The sequence below is a fragment of the Carya illinoinensis genome, chromosome 1 (genome assembly GCF_018687715.1).
Source record: "Carya illinoinensis cultivar Pawnee chromosome 1, C.illinoinensisPawnee_v1, whole genome shotgun sequence".
Classification (NCBI taxonomy): Eukaryota; Viridiplantae; Streptophyta; class Magnoliopsida; order Fagales; family Juglandaceae; genus Carya; species Carya illinoinensis.
The window spans coordinates 8,757,874-8,784,897 of record NC_056752.1 but is presented as its reverse complement, the minus strand read 5'-3'; the positions used below and the strand labels follow the sequence as shown (position 1 = coordinate 8,784,897).

At 35.5% G+C, this 27,024-nt stretch overlaps 1 protein-coding gene across 1 annotated transcript; it reads right to left on the bottom strand.

The window, feature by feature from the left end:
- Positions 1–1,185: 1,185 nt before the first annotated feature.
- LOC122309466 (shaggy-related protein kinase epsilon-like) lies at positions 1,186–8,244 on the bottom strand. The gene is made up of 13 exons (XM_043122963.1): positions 7,630–8,244; positions 5,392–5,655; positions 5,023–5,115; positions 4,529–4,588; positions 4,122–4,394; positions 3,930–4,004; positions 3,362–3,418; positions 3,127–3,267; positions 2,523–2,573; positions 2,327–2,422; positions 2,153–2,236; positions 1,814–1,916; positions 1,186–1,717 (listed from the first exon to the last, which is right to left on the bottom strand). Exons 1-13 carry the CDS (start codon positions 7,690–7,692, stop codon positions 1,656–1,658), a joined length of 1,422 nt encoding a protein of 473 aa, XP_042978897.1. The 5' UTR covers positions 7,693–8,244; the 3' UTR covers positions 1,186–1,655.
- Positions 8,245–27,024: the final 18,780 nt, after the last annotated feature.

Below are 27,024 nucleotides of genomic sequence, written 5' to 3'. Positions count from 1 at the left end.
GCAGGAGCACATTCGATGCATGAAAAGTAGTTATGTATTCTCTAACAAGTCATCATCAGTGACTTTTTCATTACATAATTTCAATAGTGAGCTAATTTTAAAGAGTGCAGAGTTATACTCACTAACATTCTTGAAGTCTTGCAACTTCAGGTGCATCCAATCATGACGAGCTTTTGGGAGGATTACAGTTTTCTTGTACTCATATTTCTCCCTTAAATTATTCCACAAAATAAGTGGATCTTTCACTGTGAGATACTCAGTTTTTAATTCTTCATGAAGATGGTGTCGAAAGAAAATCATTGCCTTAGCGCCGTCCTACCGGGACCCTTGATTTTCTTCTTTAATTGTATCTCTCAGGTTCATCGTATCTAGATGGATTTCAATATCAAGGATCCAAGATAAATAATTTTTTCCAAAAATGTCGAGAGCAACGAATTCCAATTTTGTAAGATTTGACATTTTTTGAAGTAGAGGGCTACTAACTTCAAAATTGTCAGAACTTTCGTGCTGATAACATGTTACGAAATTAAAAGAGAAATGATATTGCAAGAGAGAGGATATTGTAAGAGAAAGAGTTGTTATTCAAATGCAAAACTTGATGATATACAAGTGAATGATACCCATATATATAAGAATACAAAAAAGTAGGTATAACTTAAGTCTTAATTGATCGCTAAAGATAAGTCTTAATTGATAGTTCAATGGTCTTAATTAATGGCTAAAATTAATCTTAATTGATGACTTAATGATCTTAATTAATGGCTATGTATGGTTATACAATAAGTTTATAACAGTTTCATAGTTGTACCACGAAGTCAATAAATTGTCACCACCCACCTAATATTCAGCATAGACCGTGCAATCCATAGTCTATGGATTGCTGTTGAGCGTGGAACACACACTGTCGGACAAAAGGCAAGGAGTTTATAGTTGCCTTGTTTGGAATGTGCAAACTTGACCTTTTTCTTCTGTTCTGTTGTTTCCTATGCGAGACAAATAAGATCGAAAAGTCTAAATGGAACCCGTTATGACATACGATCAATGGCCAATCTACTAGTACTTCTTGTTCATCAACAGCACATGATTGGTCAAAAACCAAGGAGCATGGTGATTAGCATTCATTTAGATGTATATTTATGCCAAGGTTCCTTCAATGGTTGGCAACAAGACAGACATAACAGCATAGACAGTAAAAAATAATTGGCCATTTTTTTCCTGAATAATTGGATTTTTCTGTAACATAAAAAGATTGTAGAAACGGTTTACACTCATAAAACACATCCTAATTCACCTAACATATTTCATTCACCTTAGTCTCATATCAAATGCCCATAAACCATATATATAACATGATAACATATTTGTAAATCAAGGTATACAACCACATCGACAAAATGCAATCTCAACCTCACTCAAGCAGCCAAGCAGTTCCATTCAATCCACCGGATAATTTCACCCGCAGATCCATCATGCCATTGATGAACGGCCCTGCCAGCCCATAGACTTTCCCACCACTAGGTTCTCTCACGAATAATTTATCAAGATACAAAAAGGCAGCGTATCCTTCGTGCAGGGTAGCATGGCTCCTCAGGCAACTGTGCAATCAAAAACCCATTTGTGGAGCCAACAAATGTGACTGCAGCTTCTAATGAAACCTACTGCCTTGCATGCTCAGGTATGAGACGATTACATAGTTCAGCAGATGCTCCGGTCAATTCTGCCGCCGGGAGGGGATAGGAGGAGTTGGCATTAGCATTAAGAGGAACCATAAAGCAATAAACAACAGGGGAAACAAAACCAAAGTTCAACTAACCTTGAGCTGTGAAATTGAACAAAGGAGGTAGTGCTCTCCCATTAGGCAAGCATGCATTTGGGTCCCTCAGGTCATCAAAGAAGGGGTGCCCACAAGCCTCCAACTAAAATGCAGAATTTAAGTTAGTTATAATAGGCCCAAACAATAACTTACATCCTCTCAACAATTAGTTAACCTAAGACAATGAGACAAGTAGCTACATCAAGTTTCACTTGAAACAACAATCACCCACATTATTCTCGGAAGACAAAATTGTACTCCAAACAGTATTTACAGTATCATCATTAAGAAGATGCAAAAGAAGAATCATTTGAAGAAATAAAGCTTTAATTTTCTTACAGCAGTGCAACGTAGACTTGGAGAATACTGAAGCAACCTTGACACAAGATCCACTGCTTCAGGGGGCATTCGCTTCTGAAAAATCTGGAAATTGTAGGGTGATGAGATTTTCACCATCAGAAAAAGAACATTTGTAGCAACGAGGAAGAAGTGCTGATAATATTTCTAGCAAACCTTGTGCCACGGGTGAGCTTTGATCTGAGGGAACTTAAACTCATTATAATTTGGATTCATGCACTTGATCTCTTCTCTGGTTGGTGTCCCCAGAATCTAATGTAATACAGCCAACAGTGAAGAAAAACATTAAGAGGATGCAAGGCAGCAATGTGGTAGTAAACGAATAGAAATAACAAGTTTCTAGATGGTTAACCTTAATAATCTCAACCAGCTGATCAACACCACTTTCACCAGGAAACAGTGGCTGAAAAGTTGAAAACCAGATAAACATTAGAATTGGACACGTAAGTTATTTAAAAGAACTAAAATATCTAAGAACTTCATAACCAAAAAAGTGATTCAGTGCTTTCTCCATTAAACGGTTGCTAAACAGAGGGCAGCCAAAAGCAGGAAGATAAAAAATAAAAAAATATACTTTCAGAGGAAATTTTATATAAATCCTATATGGCCAACCTCAAAGATAAATGACAAATAAAAGGCATAAGCAGAAAGGTACACAACCAAATAGAGGTTAAAACATTGAGTTATAGGAAAACACGATACAGGTACATCCAATCTGCACTCTTCACTCACTTAAAAGATCTAGAATTATACTTGTCCCAACCACTTTTGGAGTTGAATAGAAACATATAAACTCTATTATAAGTGCTGGAAAGAGCCTACTTCATAGGTGCATGTACTGCAACCATGAGGGAAGCAAAGCATAAATCTACATTAGCAAATATATACATATGTTTTGATGATTAAACTTTGTCATCCAGGTTCAGGAAATAAAAACTCTGCACTTATACACCCACCTGTCCTAGAAGAAGCTCAGCAAGGACACAACCAACTGACCACATGTCAATTGCGGTTGTGTATTCTGTGGCCCCAAATATAAGTTCTGGAGCCCTATAATATCGAGAGCAAATATATGATATGTTGGGTTCACCTGGCACCTAAAAGTGAAAAAAAATATTTGTAAGTTTCCATATACTTTTTATTTCTGAAATACTTTATAAGATATGAAAGAAGATAGAGGGAAAAGCATACCAGCATCTTTGCGCTGCCAAAATCACATATCTTTAACTGATGAGTGCGGGGATTCACCTGTAGCAACCATCACGCCCCTGAATATTAGTATGCCTTGCCATTATATAGTTACAAGAGTTCAAACAAAATGACAACTTAGAATCAAACATGTAATATTTATCCTGACTACCGTATAACATCAAAAGAGAATTTACTGTAATCCTAGAACAAGCAGTGCAGTACTTCCAGCACTATTACCAAGAGATATTCTTCAGAAAAAGTGCGTGATAAAATCCTCAGTGAAACCATCGAAGTGAAGAACTGACAAGTAAGTTTAAAATACCTTCTCATGTATAATACATTTTCAAATCAAGCCACATATCTTTACCGAAAACACAAGTGTTTGTAGTTTTGACAGCAGACCTTCTCCAATCAATGACTCCAAAGAAAAGCAACAATATAATCTCACTACAGTTTCCTAAATCATTTGATTGGCTCATATTTACACTGAAACAGGTACAGAATCTAAGAGGGGTAAATTGCCTCGTGCTGGTATCAAACTAATGGAACAAGAGCAAAAACCTCATACCAGTAGATTCTGTGGCTTAATGTCACGGTGACACACTCCAACAACATGATGCAGGTAATTTAGCGCACGACAAATCTACAAAGACAAAAAAACAAATTTTACAGGGTAAGTACGCCAAAAGTACCACTGATTAGCTGCTATATACATCAAAGGATTCTCAGCGCACAGATAAATGCAAGTTTCATTGTTCACCTGGTATGCATAAAGCTGTACATAGATAATGGGCATATTTTGGTTCATGCGGATATAGTGCTTTGAAACTCGGTAGACAGTTTCAGAAATATACTCCAGGACAAGGTTAAGGTACAACTCGTCTTTTTCTGTGGTTGAAAAGAAACAGTGTTTTAGTTGAACAACATTAGGATGGTCAAGGGTGCGCATGATCTGAAGTTCTCTATTCTTAAATCTCTTATCCTGTAGCACCTTCTTTATTGCAACTGCTTCTCCTGTTTCCAGGCATTTAGCCTACAACAGATAAAATTATGTGAGAATGTAACAGTATACATCAGCATATTTTATGAATGCAAATGCAAACAGGGACAAAAGCGACTAAAACATCAGTATGAATGTATGAAGGCAAGCAGATGAAGTACAAGTACCTGAAAGACAACGCCAAATGAACCAGTCCCAACCACACGCTCTGCCATGTATGAGATTGTCTGAAACCAGGTAAGAAAAAACTATTTACAGCTTTGTACATGGCTGAACCTTATACATTTATGTTCTAAGTATAAACGCTAACATTCTAAAGCCCAACATCATGGAGAGAACTTAACCAGAATATGCCAAGAATTAAGAGTGATGATAGATCATCAATATTTAAATTTGCTTGGAACTTTAGTGCTCCTAACTAAACATTTTTGCATAAACACAAGTTGAAACGAGGCAAGAAAATCAACACCAGAATCCCCCCCCCCCCCCCTTTTTTTTCTCTTCCCTTGAAAAAAATGAGACTTGCCTAAAACATGAGGGCGAGAAAATTATGTGAATATAAAATACACCATGAGAATCCCATATCGATATAGATTGATGAGGAGAAAATGTTGAAGGAACCCCAAAAATATGTAGCAATGGGCAGGAGCAATCAAGTCACCTGTTTTGGTTGTCCATTTTGACCAGCTACTGTAGTTGCAATGATCTGACCAGTTTCTGTTCCATTACCATTCACAACAGCAGCTTCCATATCCTGTATGATGCAAAAATTTTTACCATCAGTGTATAACAGAACCCATTATGGTTTTTACAAAATCTTTTGCATGAGTGTATAATACCGGGCAAAAATTGTGTGGGATCAATGGGATTTAATAGCATTCAAGTCCATATAAGAACATTTCAAGGAATTGAGAGGAATATAATATATGTAATTTCTTACACATGCAAACAGTAGCATGATATAGATCATACAAAAGTAGAAAATTGCTTATGAAGAAGGAAGAAGCAGATTAACTTTTTTTAAATGTACCTTTTCATCATGAGTGTTGCATTTCTCATCTCTAATTCTCATTTCATGCATTTCTTTGGGAAGCTGATCATAACCAGATTTCTCTATTCCACCCATTGAAGATAAATCAGATACATCAGATATGCTTTCAGCAGTTTCCAGAGATGAAGAAGCCATATGCTGCTCCAGACCTGTGGCACGTCTCGCTACTCTATTTGCCTCCTCATTATCCAAGCGCTCAATCTGTTGATCAAACTTTGCTCTCTTTGTACCAGAATCGCCACCCTAAGGTAAACAGTTTACATCAGCTATTAAAATTTAGACATGAGAACTTAATGATGTATCCAAGCTAAAGCTAATGACAAAAACAGCCCACATAACCCCATCTGAAATCCAATTAACCACACTGTACTTAGCTCCATTCTTTCACAATAAAGACATTAAAAAAATACAGGAAGCAACATAGACCAAACAGATCCATTAATACAACATAGACAGGCATAGTTAGCCAATTAGTGAGTTATATATGTTTCACATGAAGTAGCAATTAAAATACCCTTTGTGCTGCATTTGCCACTTTATCAGAACTATTTGCCCCACAGAAAACCCCTCGAGGATTGACTAAAACATTGTACAATTCTAATAATTCAAATGGCTTTATTTCGAGTATAGACCAATAGTTATGAGCCGCTGAACTGGTATGTTTCATAATACAAATCATGAGCCAAATGCCCCATCCATTTAGGGTTCACTTCATTGGCTACTTTCCTCAGTCATGAAGATCTGTCATACTAGTTCATAAATTGAATTTTCCATGACTTTTTTTTCTCCTAAAATGCAAATCCACATCCCTCCTACAGCTATAAGCACATTCACTGGTATAACTTCATCGCTAACCTTCTCAAATATACAAAACCCCTTAACCCCAAGTTGTTGGCCCAAGTAGTGAAGGCCTTGGTCTTGGGGTCTCACTCCCTTCAAGGTCCAAGGTTCAATACCTCATGGGTGCAAACAATCTGATGAAAAGCTAACGATTTAACCAGTTTCGAGTAGGGAAAATTCTGAGAGTGCGGTGCATGGAACCAAGGTTTACTTTGCTGGGGTGGGTCCAAAGTGCCCTGCCTTGGAGAGTTTCCCCGCCATCAAAAAATATATGTATATACAAAACCCCTTCCGCCCAAAGCAGAAATTTTATAATAAAAAAAGTGCTGCCTAAGGTTATTTGACCCATGACCAACCCAATAATGGTGTTCTTGTCAGAAGGCAGCTGCCAAAATTTCACTATCAATTACTGCCATATGCACTATACCCTGAGACTATTACATTATTATTAGCACTACTCGACAATTTATGTGAGATTTTGATAATGTGTTATAGAGGGTGTTGTTGCGTGATGGTGGAATTTAGTTATCGAGTATGCTACGTGCAATTATAAAATGTGTAAGCGCCGCGCAATTACTTTGAAAAAGAGTGGAGTCCACTATTAAAAAATTAATTAATTTTTTTTTATATAGATATCATATTTACTCATTTTTTTCAAAGAGATTAGATAGTGTTTACGCACTTTATGACTGTAAATATCATTTCTTTTTTTTTTGATAAATGACTGTAAATATCATTTCTTTTATCATTAAACGCAAAGTTCCGAGAACCTTGTGCAAATACAAGCGTTTTACCAACAATGGTCAGCAAATATAGTGCTACAGAGTGACACCCCAAACGAATTGCAAAGAAATTCTGGTGAAAACGGAAACTACAAAAGTACAAGCTAGAACACAATAAACAAATATATATACCATGAAATTCACTATCTTTTTTTTTTTTTTTTCCTTGTCCATTGCAAGCCCTTGTAATAAAGTCAAAATGCATGTTATAAGAAACTGCCTCACTATCTCCTCCGAAAAAGGCAAACGGAGCCAACACAAAGGCATTAATGATCCCGCCATAGCTCAAATAACACAAAATCACAAAACTGTGCACAAGAATATCAAGTAAAAGAGGGGGAAAAGTGAGAAGAACGATAAAAAGTTTAGAATACTGTCGTCCAAAGGTCTACAGGCGAGCATCACAAAGTTATACCCCCTCAAATAAAATAAAATAAAAACAGAGAGATTTTTCACACGATTGAAATATTCCTAGAATAAAACATTTATTTTTTTAAGCTTTCCTCCATTTTCCAAATAAACAAACACAGATAAAACCAACATAAAGCAGAAAACAAAAAAATATTTCCTAAAAGCCAGAAAGAAAAAAACTTACAGGCTCTGATGAAATAGAAGTGCGACCCGAAGCAAAACTCTTTAGGCGGCGCATCACATTCATGGTTAAGAACCCTAATTTTCTCCTAATCCCCCAAGCCGACCTCAACCCAAAGAAACCCAAAATCCCAAAATATTATATGAACTACTGGGAAGAGGGAGAGGGTGAAGGAGATAGAGAGATATCGAATAAGCTCTCGCCTCTCCTCTCCTCCCTAAAAAACCGAAATGAAAATGGGAAAGGAGAAGGTAAAAAGGATTGAAAGGACAGAAACAACACCAACAAAAAAGGAAAGCCAAGTAAGATCTCAAACCCCGCTCTCTCTTCTTTCTTCAGTTGCTCTCTCTCTATCTATCAATCTATCCCGCTCGCTCAAGCTGAGCTTTTTGTTCTCCGTTTACGGTCAAACCTGAATCAAATATAATCATTGAAGTCCAGGTCCTTCCATATATGATATAACCGAGTGATCTTCGGGAAATGCATCACAGACCGGGAATATTCGGGGGGAGGTTTGACCAGTCTTTCTCGAGTTTCGAAAGGGTTAAAAATGGCGATTTCACTCGAAAAATTAAGCCTTTGTTTATTGATTGATTGATTGGTAGAGATGGGGGAGCGTGAAACGGTCTTTTTATAAAAAAAAATTGTGTCGGATAAAGAAAGCAATCATGATTTACCACCAACTCCCGACACACCCTTTTCCAACCAGGATGGGTTGGATTTCTGTCCTCTCTTTTATTTTTTATTTTTATCTGAAATAAAAAAATAAAAATTAGAACAAATCACGATTTAAATTTATTTTATAATCATATTTTTATCATATATTTCAAATTGTTAAAATTAATCATCATTATTTTAAATTATCAAGATTTTTTTTATGAGAATTATCGTGTTTGAATAATTATATTCATCATTCTTATATTATATACTTATTTTTTTTATTTTTTTAATAATATAAGAATAATAAATAAAAGAATTTAATTAATTTAATGAAAATAAAATAAAAAATTAACACACCAATAATATATGATGTAGGCAGCTGAGTGAAATTCTTCATTGTGTATGCACAAACTTTTTACAATAAACAAGTTACACACTAACCTGATAAGTCTTGATTTCACAAAAAGTTAAGTAAAAAACTCAACTTAAAATAAAAAAGACTGTAATATGTAAAATCACTTTTGTAAAATTTCTTATAGACAAAATAATTCTTCACTATTAAAACTATATGACTTAATCTTAAATAAGTACATATATTGCTTAGGATATCAAAAAGAATAATTCTATATAAAAAAGTTATGGTACAAATTGAAAATACAATGACAATTTGTGATGTAAGATGTAATTTTCCTAAGATTAAAAAAAAAAAAAAAGTATATGGAAAGTCTTTTGTGTGTTGTCTCTTGGAAAGAAAACTAAAAAACTTGTGAAAGAGCTTTAAAAAACTTTAGGATATGTTTGGTTAAAAATATTTTATATGTGTTTGTTATTTGGTTTTGTGAGAATAGATAAGAAAATGTAAAATTGACAATCTTTAGAAACACGCTCTGTGATTATATTTGTGAGAGTTGATGGGAAAAGTTGAAAAATTATTTGAGTTTTTAAATAATTTCTTGGTTTTGGTTATTTTAAAAATTGTTTTAATTTTTATATTTTTTTTACTTTTCACTAGAATCTAAAATAATTGATCGGATGAATTTTAAAATTGATTTTTTAAAGTTGAAATACATTTGGTTTGGAATTGGTTTATTTTTACAACTCCTCTTAACTCATCTTTTCTAATTATTAATTTTTTTAAAAAAAATTTATACAAAATAAAATAAACAATTCAATTTTTTTAAATTTTAAAACAAAAATAATATTAAAAATATATATTTAAAAGTATTTTATTCAACTTTTAACTTTAATCTCAACCCATCTTTTCTCATCTTATCTGTGAAAACAAACGATGCCACTATATGTTTAAAAACAAAAGTTGAAATACATACGAGTAATTCTACATATAACCGTAAAATGTGTAAACGCCACGTAATCGTTTTGAAAAATAGTAGAGTTCACTATTAAAAAATTAATTTTTTTCATATGACTCCCATATTTTATTCACTTTTTTAAAATAATTACATGACAATTGCACAATTTACGATTATAAATATCTTTTCTTAATACTTAATAAACCAAACGTACCCAATTTTTGGAAAAGTAAAAAAACATTTTTCTTTAGATCTTTCAAAACATACAATATTTTTTCAAAATATACAATATTTTTCAAACACATACTATTGTATATTTTTGAAAGATATATTTAAAAATGAAATGGAAATTAACTTTAAAATAAAAGTAACTTTTTATCTTATTGAAAGATAAGAATATACTTTTTATCATTCATCGGGTGCGAATCTCACATGCAAATGTTAACAACTTTCCCGCCGCATCACTCTTCCATAATTCCATTACTACGCATGCAATTTATTTGCAATCAATTCATGGAAATGTAGAGATTTCTTTTTGGGAAAAAAAAAACACAAAAAGTATATTTGCAGCCTCAATTTTAAATTATATCTATAAGATTTAAAAAAATAAAAAATAAAAAAGGAAGAAGAAATGTGTTATAAAATCAGTAGAGAATTCATGTATTGTTGGATGTATTATTCGTGTCGAACCTCTCATCTTCTTCCTTTACATCCTAATTTATAAGGATTCCGTCATAGAATCAATAACGTCATAGAATCAATAACCAAATTCTAATTCCGAATTCAATTTGGATAAGATTGAGTTCCACCACAGTAACATGTCATTCGCCACATTGCACGTCTAAGGAGTTAGTAACATGCTTCTTTGCCCTTATTGCCTTACATGGAGAAATTCACCATGTCTTCCGTTTTTTATTTTTATTTTTTTTAAAAAGGAATCATTTTCTTTATTCAAAAAAATAACTCTAAGTCTAAACCAGAGTAGCAAGACAATTTAGGATTTCCTCAAGTTCTGTCAAAAATAAATGTGCAAAAAAACTGTCATCCCATATATTATCGACAGTCAAAAGAGGACTGCTATATACAAGTTTACAAGAGAAAATCAAGGTCCTGAATTGCAGGAAGATAAAAGAATATCTCAACTAATTCCCATAATTGAAGGGATTGTAAATCACCTAATTATATACAGGAAAGAATATATCCAGATTACTAAAATTAAGCTAATGCAATCTTAACACTCCCCCTCAAGTTGGAGCATGTATATCTATCATGTTCAACTTGATTCTTAATTCCTTAAACACATTTCCTCCAAGAGCCTTTGTAAAAGCATCTGCCAACTGCAAATGAGATGGAACAAATTCAGTGATAATCTGGCCACCTTGTATCTTTTCTCTTACAACATGACAATCAAGTTCTATATGTTTGGTGCGCTCATGATATACTGGATTTGCTGCTATATGAAGAGCAGCCTGATTATCACATAACAACCTTGTTGGTCCTGTAGAAACTTGCATATCATTGAGCCAAAATCTGAGCCAAGTTAGCTCACAAGTTGCTGCTGCCATGGACCTGTACTCGACTTCTCAGGATGATCTTGAAGTTGTTTTCTGCTTCTTTGCTTTCCATGAAATCAATGAATTCCCTAAGAACACACAATAACCTGTAGTTGATCTTCTTGTCATAGGGCAGTTTGCCCAATTAGCATCACAATAGGCCTTTAAGGCAAAGGAATTGCTTGAGGAGAATAACAAGCCTAGACCAGGACTACCTTTCAAATATTTGATAATGCGTAGAGCTGCATCCCAGTGAGTCTTTCTCGGAGCATGCATAAATTGACTTAAAATATTAATTGAGTATGTAATGTCTGGTCTTGTAATTGTGAGGTAGATTAGTTGTCCAACTAACCTCCTATAGCGAGCTGGATCATGTAGCAAGTCTCCTTGATAATCTGTGAGCTTCAGATTCATTTCCATGGGAGAATTGATGGTTGAGCACCCAAGTATCCAACATCATCTATGATCTCTAAAGTGTATTTTCATTGAGAGATAACAATACCTGCTTTGGACCTTGCAACTTCCAACCCAAGAAAATACTTAAGAAGACCAAGATCTTTAATATGAAATTATTGATGAAGAAAGTGTTTGCGACTTTGTATAGCAGCTGCATCATTTCCAGTTATCACTATGTCATCTACATAGATAAGCACCATAGTTGTAGATGAGCCTTTAGTCTTAACAAATAATGAATAATCTGCATGTGATTGAACAAAACCAACCCTTTTGATAGCATGAGAGAATTTTGCAAACCAATTTCGAGGAGCTTGTTTAAGCCCATAAAGGGACTTATGCAGTCGACATACAAGTTTCTCCCCCTGTCGACAAAGACCAGGTGGTGGAGTCATGTACACCTCTTCCTGTAAATCACCATGGAGAAAGGCATTGGTCATATCCATTTGATACAATGGCCAATCTTGTGCAGCAACAACAGCAAGAACACATCTAACAGTGGTTAATTTGGCAACAGGAGCAAAAGTTTCAGTATAATCCAAGCCTTCTTGTTGAGAAAATCCTTTAGCAACTAATCGGGCTTTGTAGCATTCAATTGTGCCATTGGAATTATATTTGATACGATAGACCCATTTGCTGCCAATGGGATGATGACCAGCAGGCAAGGGAACCAAAGACCAAGTCTTTTGAGTAGTGAGGGCATCAAGTTCTCGTTGCATTGCTTCTTGCTACTTGGGATCTAAGGCAGTCTGAGTATAGGAGGTAGGTTCTAGGACACTTGAAATGGTATTAACAAAATGTTTATGAGCAGAAGATAAAGAATCATAGGAAATATAGGTACTTAGAGGATATCGAGTACCTGACTTAGTCAAAGATGCTGGTTTTGAAGTTGCAGCTGATGGCATTGTGCTAACTTGTCCACAATGAAAATCTTGAAGGAGAATGGAAGGTTGTTTGACACGTTCACTTCTGCGAAGAGGAGGTGCAGCAGGGGATGGAGAGGAAGAAGGAGTAGAGCTAGATGATGTAGAAGTGATCTCGGATGATGAAGAAACAGGAGAAGGGGCAAGTGGAGGTGAATCAATGATAGAGGCAGGGATTTCAAGTTGAGAAACAATGTGTTCTGGTTGTTTTTCTGGAGCAAGAAAAGGAAAAATAGATTCATGAAAAATGACATCACGGCTGGAAAATAATTGTTTAGTGTTGAGATCGTATAAGCGATAGGCTTTTTGGCCTATTGGATAATCGAGAAAGACACATTTTCTGGCACGAGAGTCAAATTTGTGTGAGGGTTGCAGATTTGTTGCATAACAAAGACATCCAAAAACTCACAAGTGAGAGTAGACAAGTGGTTTGTTATACAACATTTCATATGGAGATTTATGGTGCAACATAGGGGTGGGGAGTCGATTTATAAGATAGGCAGCAATAAGTAAACTTTCCCCCAAAACCGTAAGGGAAGATTAGCATCAATGCTTAAGGCCCTGCCAACATTTAAGAGATGTCTATGTTTTCGTTCAACTACACCATTTTGTTTAGGTGTAGAGGGGCAAGAGCTTTGAAATAAAATGCCAAGTTCGGAAAAGTAAGATTTCATGGAGATGAATTCTGAACCATTATCACTGCGAATGCATTTAACTTGGCAATTAAATTGAGTGTTGACAATAGAAATGAAGGTTTTTAATAAACCTTGCATTTCAGATTTGAATTTCATTAAGAATATCCATGTAAATCGAGTGTAATCATCAACAACTGTTAAAAAATAATGTGTCCCTGTGTGAGTGGCAGTACGAAGGGGTCCCCAAATATCACAATGAATAAGATCAAAGGAATGTAAAGTTTGAATAGAGCTGGAAGAAAAAGAGAACCGTGTTTGCTTAGCCAAATGGCAAGTTTCACAAGAATGTTTAGAATCAAATACAAAGGAGGGAATAATATGGCTCAAAAATTGTGAAGGTGCCTTGGATGGATGTCCTAACCGCTTGTGCCATGGAAGATTTGTAGTAGAATCAACATGATAGGTGACAGAGGAGGAATGTAGTGCAGACTCCACTGGAGGAACAAAGTAGTACAAGCCATTAAGCTGCTTCCCCAAACCAATCATCTTCTTCGAAGTGAGGTCCTGTAATATACAAAAAGTGGGAAAGAAATGAATGGAACAATTCATGGCAGCTGTGAGTTGATTAACTGACAATAAATTGACATGGAAAGATGGTGCACATAGTATGTTTTTAACATGCATATGATCTGAAAGTTTTGTGGATCCAACGCCAGTTATCTTAGAAGATGCACCATTGGGTAAGGTTACTTGAGAAGAGAAAGGAGAGATATGAGGTACTGAAGTGGCTATGTGATTTGTCGCACCACTATCAATGATCCAGTGATTCAAGGCTGTCTTTTGTGCACTAAAGGATGAGCAGAAAGGGGCAGAGATACCTGTGTAGTTGGCTCTGGCAGAATGTTTACCATCACTAAAAAAGTCTTTTATTTGAGCAAACTCTTTAGAGGTGAATTGAGAAGTTTGATCAGTGGGGATCTTGATGGTGTCCTGATGCATCTCAGTACTGCTTTGATGTGCAACTGGTTTTCTGCTGCGATTTGGTGGCTGAACATCTTTGCCATGTAGCTTGTGACCAATTGAGAATCCATTCAAGTAGTCACAACGTTCCACAGTGTGAGCTGTTCCCTCACAATGAGAACATAGCAGTGGTTTTCTAGTGCCATGTGACTTGGAATGAGAGGATGACCACTGTCTGGGTGGTCGTTGAGCATCAGATTGTGAGTCCTTAGAGTTGTCATAAGTTTTGATGTTCATGGCATGAATGAGATCAATACCCTTAGCCTCAGTAAGGCCACGCTGCTTTTCTTCTTCACAAAGAAGTGAATATGCCTTTTTGACTGTTGGTAGAGGATGCATTAACATGATCTGTCCTCGCACAGCAGAGTAGGTTTCATTTAATCTCATAAGGAATTGTCCTAGCCGAAACCTTTCCTCTGTCTTTTAGATCTTTTTGTCCTCCACAAGTACACGTGATTGAAGGACTGCAAGTGGTTAGCTCATCCCACAAGATTTTCATCTTTGTATAATAAGAAAAAATGGAGTCTTGATTTTGTTTCAATTCAACAATAGAGCATTGAGTTTGATAATGATGGGAAAAATCACCTTGAGAGAATCGTTCTTGAAGGTCTGTCCAAACCTCTAAAGGTGTTTCAGCATAGAGTACGCTGTGTGTAAGCTCCTGACTGAGAGAGTTAAATAGCTAGGAAAGCACCATATCATTGCAATGCTGCCATAAGGAGTACTTTGGATCTTTTGCATCTGGAGTGGAAATCGTTCCTTTGATAAACCCCAGTTTGTTTTTAGCACTGAGACTTACAAGCATAGATCTCTTCCACATAGCATAATTGGTTCCATCTAACACTTTTGGAACCAGAAGCATACCAGGATGATCAGAAGGATGGAGAAAAAGAGGATTTGTGGAATCAATCTCAGATGTAGACATGGTGTGACAGAGTATGTGGAAGTGGTTTACAGAGGCAACAAGATCATTGCTCTGATACCATGTCAAAAATAAATGTGCAGAAAACTGTCATCCCATATATTATCGACAGTCAAAAGAGGACTGTTATATACAAGTTTACAAGAGAAAATCAAGGTCCTGAATTGCAGGAAGATAAAAGAATATCTCAACTAATTCCCATAATTGAAGGGATTGCAAATCACCTAATTATATACAGGAAAGAATATCTCCAGATTACTAAAATTAAGCTAATGTAATCTTAACAAGTTCAATGAGTACATTATCTATGTCAAGAGTCTTGTTAGCTAAACAATGAGCCACCAGATTAGTAATCCTATTGATGTGATTTATAGCCCAGTTTTCAAACTTGCTAAGGCTCTTCTTGACATATGATATAACCAAACCAGCTTGACCCCAATGAACACCATCTCCATTGATCTCTTTAACTACATTAAGAGCATCTCCATCAAGAATAATCTGCCTCAGACCAATATCAATTCCCAGTAAAAACAGAATGAAGAGCTGCATATGCCTCTAAAAGATGTGGATCAAGAAAAAGAGGTTTGTTCATTTTCATTGTGGCCATGATTTTTCCTTTCCAGTCACGAATGATTGTGCCAATGCCAACTCTACACTTCTATTTGTCTATAGCAGCCTGCTAATTGATCTTGTAGCAACCATTTGGAAGGGCTTTCCACTGAGCAATAGGTGCAAACTCAGTGCTTGAATAACTTAAAGGCTTGTTGAAGGTCCTGCAGCTTTTGTATAGTTTGTTTCATAAGGGATGTGGGACTAGTGAATTCTTTTTGGAAAATCACATCATTCCTCCTCTCCCATAACCTTCAAGCCACCACAGCCATTTCTGCTAACACTTCTTCATCCAAGTCCTCCAGCATTCTGAGCAAGAATTCTCTAAAAGTCTGTTGCACAATGCTTCTCTTTTGCAGCTGTGTAGAACATTGACTCCAAATATCTCTCACTTATTCACATTCCCATATTGCATGTTCTATGCTTTCTTCATGCTATAAGCAAATAGGGTAGCTAGCATCTTTGACAATCTTCTTTTTGAAGATATTCTTTTTATAGTTGTTAAGTCATTGTTACAAGCCTTTCAAAGAAAAAGCTTTTTAGTATTTGGAACTGGCAACTTCCCCATCTTTCCTTCCTCTCGAAAATACTAGAAGATTGGCCATTTGCCCTTTGTTGAACCTCCAGTTACAAATGGTAAGCACTTCTCACAGAGAAAAGGCTATATGCTGTGCATCTCCAAATAAGTTTGTCAGGACTGTTGCAAAGACTCACAGGAATTTGTTTTATAGTTGCTACTTTTTCTTTAGAAAAGATTTCAGTAACCAACTACATTTTTCAAGAAGACTTAATAACTGGATCAATGAGGACTTCCACCTTTGCCTCTATATCAAGCCTTTTAACTCCACTTTGAATTCTATAAGATGTTGGATATGGCAGCCACTTATCATGCTAGATTTTAATGGATTTGCCATCTCCAATTTGCCGAAAAAAGCCCTTCCTCAAGTAGAGGCCTAGCTGTCATGATACTCCCCCGTATAAGAGAATGATTTCTACATTGACCAGTTTTCAAAAAATCACCAACTAAGAAATACTTAGTAGAATCAGTGTTCCATTATCCCTCTTGCATTGAATGATTCTAATTTTTCCATCTTCCCATGATCAGGTCTTATCTACTTACCTATTTTTCAAATATGAAAAGAGAAGGAAGATCTTGCTTTAGGGAGGTGTTATTTCCAAATCCTTTTGAGCTTCTTTTACCTCCAACAATTTTTCTTGATAACTAATTTGCATGCACCCATTTACTTGTTTATACCCAACCTCACCCTTCTCTCTCTCTCTCTCTCTCTCTCTCTCTCTCTCTCTCTCTCTCTCTCTCTCTCTCTCTCTCTCTCTCTCTCTCTCTCTCTCTCTCTCTCTCAAACAAAAGATAATACTCTACTTAGATACTCGATCTACTGTAAAAGAAAGTACTACAAAATATAGTATCTCATGTCGGGCACAACTCTTGTACGTAGTTGGTAGAATCTTCCTTATAATTATAACCACAAGCCTAATATATTAAAAATTTGTAACGAGTTGTCATTTTGCGAGACCAATGGCCAAACATGGGAAATCACATGAGGTTAAGATGCAATAATAGAAACTTTGAGGTCTACATCAACAACTCCTAGCTCCTTATTTGATCTTTTTCTCATGTATCATAGAAAAACCATCAGAGTCAAGAGTATAAGAACCTTCCTTATGTGTATTGTCATTGTGAGCATTATATAATCTTTTAATACCGCATTGCATATATTTAATTGCTACCAATCACAATCATATATATCTAATATTTGTCATCATCAAGTACTCTACAAAGATTGGAGAATTAGTTTGTACTAGACTTTTATACTATTAATCACAATTATGGAAATACTCGTTATTTTCCCCTTGATTGAGTAGTGATGTGGGTTACTCGACCTTTGCACAGTTGGTAGATTAGGTTACTCATGATTAGTGTAATCCTTTACAGTTGGAAATATTTTAGGGGTCAAGGGGATCTTAAACTTTGATAGCTACTCTGCCATACTCCTAATTTCCTTGTTTCTCTACCAATTTACCGTGTTACTTGCTTTCATGTGACATTCTACAGACCTGGTAACCCTTTATCATCACCCCTTACCATTTGGATACCAAACAACTATCATAACCATAACAGATGGTTATTAATCTCCTGCATGAAATCAACCATGAATGTAACAATCCTTTTGAAAAATATCAATAGAACCCTTTTCGTTTAGCTTGATACAAATTCTATCTACCTTATATAGTTATGCAATAGGAAACTTTATGAAGTCCCCAATTCTTCTTTACTTTTTCTTTTTTAGTAAATAATGATTAATATAACTTGTATGATATTTACCTATCAATAAAAATATTACTTGTATGATATGTGAAGAAAGCACATTCGGCTATATCACATTAATGCTTGCAGCTTCATACCCACAAACAAAGTCATTGAGTTTATTTTCCATCAAGTATCCTTTGCAAGGATGTGTGAATCATGTCTGTTTGTCATTCTTATATTTGCCACTCACTTAATATTTGTTGAAATTTTACTCAAGAAATTTCAAAACTTATTCCTATTGTTAATTGTGTCACTCATTCTTGAGTGTTTTGAATGAATATTACAGGTTTGTCCTTCCCATTCCTTCTTTTGTTTATTTATTGCTCTGTCTTGATTGACATGTTTATTACTACCAAAAGTGGTTTGGAAATTAGCAAATTGAGCCTTCCATTGGTTGAATATGATAACCACCTCCCTCTTTTGTTTCAGAAAATAAACCTTGTATTTTTCTCAAATAATCAGATTTTTGGTGAAAAAAATACTAAACACTACCCTTAGATGGAACACAAGAAGGGCTCTAAGATTAGAATGTATATAATCAATTGTTCCCTATATTTGGTGGATAACTATTTCGGACTCTTCCCCTCTTCCCAAAAATATAGTGTTCACAAACTATGAAATTTATACCTTTTTTATCACAAAGTTTACATTATGCACATTGGAAATTAACATACCTCTCCCACTCATATGTTTGTAATGCACATGCCATAACTAGCAAGTGTTTGCATCTTGATATATGAAGATGACAGCTCAATTTTTTGGAGTTGTTATTGTGCTGGCCTAAAGAAAATAAAGGCCATTAGCTTTATTACCTTTGGTCACAACTAAAGAGTTTTGTAAATTCTAATGGTTCACATTCACCCAATAACACTAGATTTTATTAGTATATGAACATTAGTCATATTACTAACACTCGTTTTGAACACCCCATGTCATTACCTATCAAAATGAAGCCACCATTAATTGACCCATAGGTAATAAACAAGTCCTTTTTTTTTTTTTTTTTTTTGAAATAATACCTCAATGTTTCATTGATGAATTTTAGCACTACAAAGCTTGTCATTTTCCAAATCCTTTACAACAAAGGCTGGCATGTCTTTTATCCACATTATTTGCTCTAACAGACCTAGAGCAATCCTAGCTAAAGAATGTGTTACTATATTGTTCTCTCTATATGTGAATTGCAGCTGCCAATCTCTATTCCTTTTAAAGAAAAACTTTACATCTTCAACCAATGAACCAATACAAGACAATTCCTCTTCTTCCCTATTAATTGCCATAATAACAGTTTTTGCATCTCCTTAAAAAATTGCATTCTTTATATAAAGATCATTGCATAATTCCAAAGCCTTTTGCAGAGCAATGTGCTCTGCCACCACAGGATCTTCAACATGATTCTGTTGGTCACATATAGCAACCATCGGTTCTCCCTCTTCATCCCTTATAATAATTCCCGCTCCCATTTGTTTCTTTTTCATCTCTAGGAAAGCATCCCAATTCACTTTAACATAACCACATCCTAGTTTTTCCCACTTTTGTACCCCTCTAGTAGACACTTGAACCTGCTTTTCATGAAATTGGGAAGCCTGGGCATTTTGATACTTTGATAAGGCTTCATTTGCTGTCCTTAGTACTACCTTGGGGCATAGTATCTTTTTTTCAAAAACAAAAGTGTTTATGTGCAACCATACTCTTCTGAATGCCATCGCTACCTCTTCCATCTGATTCTTATTTAATTTCTACATCATTCTCTCCCATAACCCCATAAAATCTTCTTCTTTCCTGCTCCATTTGTGAACTATGCTTCCTGCTTCTGCCTAGATGTCATTTGCTGCAGGACATGTCCAAGGAACATGCATAACATATTCTATCTCTGCATTGCACACTGGACATGACCTCTCTTCCACTATCTTTCTTTTAAAAAGGTTTTCCTTAGTAGGCAGTAAGTTATTCCTAGCCTTCCATAAAAATGATTTTGTTATACTAGGCATTGTGAGGTCCCAAATGTATCTCCACCTTTCATCCATATGATCCCTCAAAGAGCTTTCACCCTTGTATCTCTTCCTTTTTTCCAGTTGTAAGTAGTATGCACTACCCACAGAGAAAACCCCCTTCTTTGTAAGGCCCCAGAACATTCTGTCTTGTGTTATCCCTCTGCTAAGAGGAATGCTCAGAATCTGTTCAGCTTCCTCCTGTTGGAAAATAGCTCGAATTCTGGTTTCATTCCACTCCCCCCTTTGCTTATCAATAATTTCTTCAACTTTGGCGTCTGCTTGCAAAACAGAAACTGGTGACTATATAGAAAAAGATGAAGGGGAAGACAACCACTTTGTACCCCATATGTTTATCTTACTACCATCTCCCACTCTCCACCTTATACCTTCTTTCACAAGACCCCTAGCATCCCAAATACTTTTCCAAATCAGAGATGGCTTAGAACTCAGCTTGGCTTCCAAGAAATTGGATTGCTTATATTACTTCTCTTTGTAAATCACATCAGCTAAGGAAGTTGGGCACTTAATCAACCTCCATCCTTGCTTTGCTAGAAGGGCCAAGTTGAAGGTCTCCAAATCCCTGAATCCTAACCCTCCATTCCCTTTTTGCTCTCCCAATTTCTCCAATTTCCTCTAATGTATGCATTTACCTTCCTGCTGTTTGCCCTACCAAAACCTCGAAAAAAGCAAGTTTATCTAATGGCATAACTTCCTGGGAAGTTTAAAAACCGACATGGTATAAATGGGTATAGCCTGTAAAACTGCCTTTATCATGATTTCTTTCTCAGCTTGGGATAGAAAGGTGTTTTTCCAACTTGTAATCTTATGCCATATTCTTTTCTTTAAAACTCTAAAGGTATTAAAGCTTGATCTTCCCACCATAGCAGGGAGGCCCAACTATTTCTCATAACAACCACAAGCAACAGAAATTCCTGCTTCTACAATCCTCATTTTATCCCCCTCCCTGTATTACTGCTAAAAACACTGAGGTCTTTTCCCTATTAAGAAACTGTCTTGAGGCTTTTTCATATTTTTTCAACACCTCTTGTAGTCTATGCACTCTTCTATCCTAACTCTCCCAAAGAGAATATAATCATCAGCAAATAATAAATGGTTTATACTAGTACCCTCTCGAGCTACTTGCACCCCCTTGTCAGCTTTTGGTGTTCATAGGAATTCAATAAGGTACTTAACCCTTCAGTACATAGAATAAAGAGGTAGGGTGACAAAGGGTCACCTTGCCTCAAGCCCCTTTTAGGCCGAAACTTAAGCCCATGACATCCATTTATTAGGATAGAAAAAGAGACTGAATTAACACAGCTCATGACCAGTTTCACCCAACTTTCATGAAATCCCAACTTTGTCATGACAGCCTCCAAGAACCTCCAAGAAAAGCCACTCCATACTATTATAGGATTTTGACATGTCTAATTTTATAGCCATCCTTCCGACCCTCCCCTTTTTTCTGAATTTCATAGAATGCAACAACTTGTAAGCCACAATTATATTATCATTTATCAATCTCCCTAGCAGGAAAGCACTTTGTGTTGGGGATATTATGACATAAATAATTTTTTTAAGCCTATTTGAGATAGTTTTGGAAACTATTTTATACATGACATTGAAGAGGCCTATTGGTCTATACTTACTAGTTTTTTTTTTTTTTTTGGTTCTTTACACTTGGGGATCAAAGCTATATGGGTATGGTTAAGGGCGGATCCATGGGATTACCATTTAAAAATGCCAAGGCAGAAGAACAAACCTCCTTTGAAACCACCTCCCAATGATTTTGATAGAATTATGGTCCAAAGCCATTTGGACTAGGAGCTTTTAGAGGTGCCATTTTCTTTAAAGCTTGCTCCACCTCTATTCTAAAGTAACTCTTCATAAGTGTAGCATGCCTCAATATCCTCTCCACTAGGGTCTGAGTATTGGAACAGTTTCTCAAAATAGGCTCTGAAGGTTGCTTCAATAACTTTATGCCCCTCCAACCTCCTGTTATCTTCATCATACATAGACTTTATGAAATTTCTTTTCCTTCTTTGATTGGCACATGCATGAAAATATTTGGTATTTCTATCTTCATGCCTATGCCAATTGCATTTGGCCCTTTGTTTCCATTTGATATTCTCTTTTTCTAATAACAGATTCAACTCCTCTTTAACTTGCCTTATCTCACCAATATTATAGCTATTCTCCTCTTGTTGTAATCTTTGCAATAGTTTAGTTTTTTCTTCGATCTCCCTATCCCCCCCCCCCAACACAACCTTTTCTGTTTACTCCACCTGAGTAGTGCAGCCCCACTTCTCTTCAATAAATCCACCACAGAATTGGCCCTCGACACTTCAGAATCTTTCTTTTCCCATACCTTGTTTAGAACCTTCCTACAATCTTCTTCAAGTACCCAGCAAGCCTCATACTTAAAACTTCTCATCCTACCCCACCTTCTATCTTTTTGTTTCAAAATATGCACCAGAAGGGGCTTGTGGTCTGAAGTCCTAGCCACCAAAACCTCCACCGATGTTTCTTTATAAACCTCAATTCATTCAGGATTTGCAATTGCTCTATCTAATCTTTCCTTGGTGAAAGATTCATCCCCATGAGAATTACTTCAAGTGAATTTCTGCCATTTCCACCCAAGGTCAAACATATTATTTTCCTACATCACTTCCCTGAAAAGCGCCATTTGGCCTTCTGGCCTTGCTCTTCCCCCCCCCCCCCCCCCCCCAAAATTTTTCATCATTGGTAAGGATTTCATTAAAATCCTCCATTATACACCAATCAACATCACTTGGAGGTTTGAAAGATTTCAACAAGTTCTAGCTCTCTTTTCTTTTTATAGTTTCTAGTTGCCCATAAAAACAAGTTAGTAACATCCCTTCTCTCCTTCCTCCTCGACCCAAACATTAATATGTCTTTGAGAGTAATTAACAATATCCACTCTCACTTGTGAGTTCCATAACAAAACCAAACTCCCTCCTTTCCCCACTGCTTCTACCACAAAATAGCCTTCACAATATAGTCTCTTCTTTAAGTTTTCAAAATTTTTTCTCATAGACTTAGTTTCCATAATAAAACTAAGTTGGATTTATTCTTCTCTGCCATATTGCAGAGATCTTGAACTGTCTGAGGGTTTCCCAATCCTCGACAGTTCCAACTCAAGAGTTTCATAATGCTTGGCGGGGCTGAGGAACAGCCGCCACCATTATAATTGAATTTCCCACATTTCTATCTTCACTACCCCATCTCCCATTCTTTTTCATACCTGCATCCTCTTCTGGCCCATTCTCTCACCTTGGTCATTACTATTTTTACACTCAGTTTTGTTCTCAACTTCTTAGAACTTTTGCAAAGGAGATGATATTTGTACCATATAAGTTGAGTTAAGAAAATTATTATAAGAAACTTTTAGTGACCATATTACGTTTAAGCATAATACAATTAAGGTCTAATTCTTTTCATCAAGCTTAATATTAATGAACCTTAGGTCCATAACAATTTTACCAAATTCATCAATATGCTCATATATAATCATACCTTTCTTCGTCTTAGAAGTATGTAAATGTTGATTCATATATAAACGTTTGGCCGTTTTGACTTCGTTGTATACAAATCCTTTAACTTATTCCAAAGTCCAATGGTAATACTCTATCTAACAGAGATAATAAAATTGCACTACATGCCTTCATTTAAAGTTCTACAAGATCTTTTTTGTCGATATAGATGACTCTTCCTTCACTTTGTGCACGAAAATCCTCACGATTAGTGCCATTGTTGTCATAACAATGCAAGCATTTTTATTTGCATGATGTTTGAAACTATTTTCAACCTTATTTTTTTTTCCTTATGGGGTAACCATCCCTCAAAAGGAAATTCCTCCACATACTTTGATACCAATTGGTCATAACAAATTGCTATTTATTGAATGAAATGAAATATAAAAATTTAATTAGAATTAACCTGATACAACCATACAAGATACTCAGATTTATGCATGTGGTTAGCTTGCAGAAAGTTGTGTGGTAGTAGCAAAGAAGATTACATAGAAATTTACTAATAAAAACATGTGCTATATAAAGGACTGGTAACAAATCACTCCAATTACAAGCTGCAATACCACCCAACCCTCACATTCTTGTGACAAAGAACAACATAACAACCAATTTGAAGCTCTGCATATATCTCTTCTCACTTTGCTTTGTGTTTACTCTATAGATGAATGGTTTTTGTAATAGATGAGAGCTATACTACTATTTTCTCAATAAAGCATTACATGCATTAAAGGCATGCAAAGAGGAAACACCAACTCTCCCTCATGACAAAGGAAGACAACCTACTCTACATATGCCTCAACTAAATTGTTAGAATGCAACATCGTATAAAAGAAATAAAAGCTTTGCAACAACCTAAAACTTAAAAAACCAACACAAAAATATCAATATTGAATGTTCAATTAAATTAGAAAAATCTAAAGATCTTAACACAATTAATTAATAACTTCAAATTATGAAATAAACTAAAACCTCAAAAAAATTATTGCTCTTATAAAAAGCATAAAAAACTCCACTATTGTCAGATTCTTAGACCTTCTATACTTAAGTTATTATTTGTAAAACGCGGATATGGTCACGACGCTATGGTACAGTATAGGATATCATATTAATTATGGGGTTTCATCAAAGCCATCTCCAAAATTTTGTAGATAGTACATGTTTTCAATATAATTTTAAAACCTCCCTATCCATTACCCCACATTGGATTAGTCAAAATAATTATGTGTAATGTTATTATTTTGCATTAATGATGTTTTTAATTTATTTATTTTCATGTTTTGCAATTATACTAACCATGTGTTAATTAATATATCGTATTTGATACTTAAAAGAAAACATGATACAAGAAAGAGATCAACCGATATGAAATCTTATTAAATAAAATTGCCACTCTCCCTTACAACAACAATTGATTAATCACTACACTCTAATACAAGTTATTCATACATAAGGTGTTCAAAATGAAATACCTTATTTAGTGCAATCCCCTATATAGTCCATCATAATATAGATGATAAATCAGATCCACAAGAATTCCAATAAAAGCAGTACCTTTGCAAACCCAATAAACGTGTGCCAAGATATGGGGCTACTGGAAGCAATAAACCTTTTACCAAAAGAAGAAAACCAGAAATCTGAGTGTATGGTCAGTTCATACGTTTCCTCAAACTCTCACAATTATGTGAATTGTAAGGATGACATTCTTAGTGCTAGATTCAAATGTAAATTGGAAAAAACATATTGTTTAGCAAAGAAGTAAGTAGGTTAGCTACCATAACACCATAGAATTTCCTAGCTAATGTGATTGCTTCACATTAAAAAAATTAAAGGAGAAAAAAGAAACATGAATGCACACCTTAGAAGCAAACCACTTTATCAGAGAGTAAACTAGAACCAAATCTCTAAGCTAAAGGACCAATGCACATGTTGTCATTAGTTCCATATAAAAAGTTACCCTTCAAATTCAGACCACACTTTGGACTGAAGTGTAGGGATAAAAGTCTTGATTTTATTGTTTTCCCTCCACGCCTACAACATCCTCACAAAAGCTTTCTAGCTGAATTGGACCTCATTAACATTACTATATGATGCTTACATGAGATGAACAATAAGCATCAAACTTCTAGCATTATTTGAGAGATGAAATTTATTTTCCTCCTGCAAACCATTTTAATCGTTCATACTTTGAATAGTCTATCAATAATTCTTTCATATCCTTATTAAATTGTACAATTTTCTATGTCGTAACTAGATGGATAAGACTTGGATGCATATCGAAGATAAAATGCTTTCCAACAAATATGCTGAAGGCATTAAACAATTCATAGATATGTGAAGGCCCATGCACTGGGTAGAGATTGCATTAGGTGTCCATGTAGGAGATGTCAAAATCGAACTTTCCATCCTGTTACTATGGTTGAGGATCATTTGTTTATCATTGGGATAGATACATCTTATACGGAATGTATATTCCATGGCAAGGAGGAAACTTTGCAATATGACACATTGTTGGATGAAGAGGGTAGTGATGACTATTACTATAATGACTCCATTGATGATATAGACGAGATGTTAGATGACATCTGTGTTGGATCCTTTATGGACAATTCCTCTAGTATATAAGCTACTGTAGACCGAGTTCCCCAAGGACACACCTTTTACACTCTAATACACCCTAAGTTCAACGAGTTGCTAGATGACGCCAAAAAGTCACTCTATCCAAACTGTTCTAAGTTCTCAAAGCTATCATTCACAGTCAAGTTGTTTCACATAAAAACTGTTGGTGGTTAGACTATGAAGTCATTTGATATGGTATCAAGTTTTTGCAAGTAGCATTTCCTCATGCACATTTCTCTGCCTCATATAACAAGGCTCGCCACTTACAACATGGTTTAGGCTTTGGTTATAAAAAGATACATGTATGTCCAAATAATTGTACCTTGTTTTGGAAATATAATGCTAAGATGGATGAGTGCCCTAAATGTAATGCATCTAGGTGCGCCTCAAGTATAACTAACCAAAAAAGGATACCCAAAAAAGTCCTATGATATTTCCCTTTGAAGCTGCGGTTGCAAAGGTTGTTTGTGTCGAAGAAGGCTTCCCAAGCCATGAGATGGCATAAAATAGAGCGTGTTGATGATCCCACCTACATGAGACATCTAGCAGATTCATGGGTATGGAAAGACTTTGATACCAAACATTCCTCATTTGTCGAAGATCCTTGTAATGTCAGAGTTGGTTTAGCGAGTGATGGGCTCAACCCATTCAATAACATGAGCAAGCCGTACAGTATTTGGCCAGTGCTATTTGTGCCTTACAACTTGCCTCCTTGGTTATGCATGAAAGATCCATAATTGATGATGTCGTTGTTAATCCCCCATAGGGAAATGATATTGACGTGTTCATGCATCCACTAATAGATGAGTTGATAGAATTA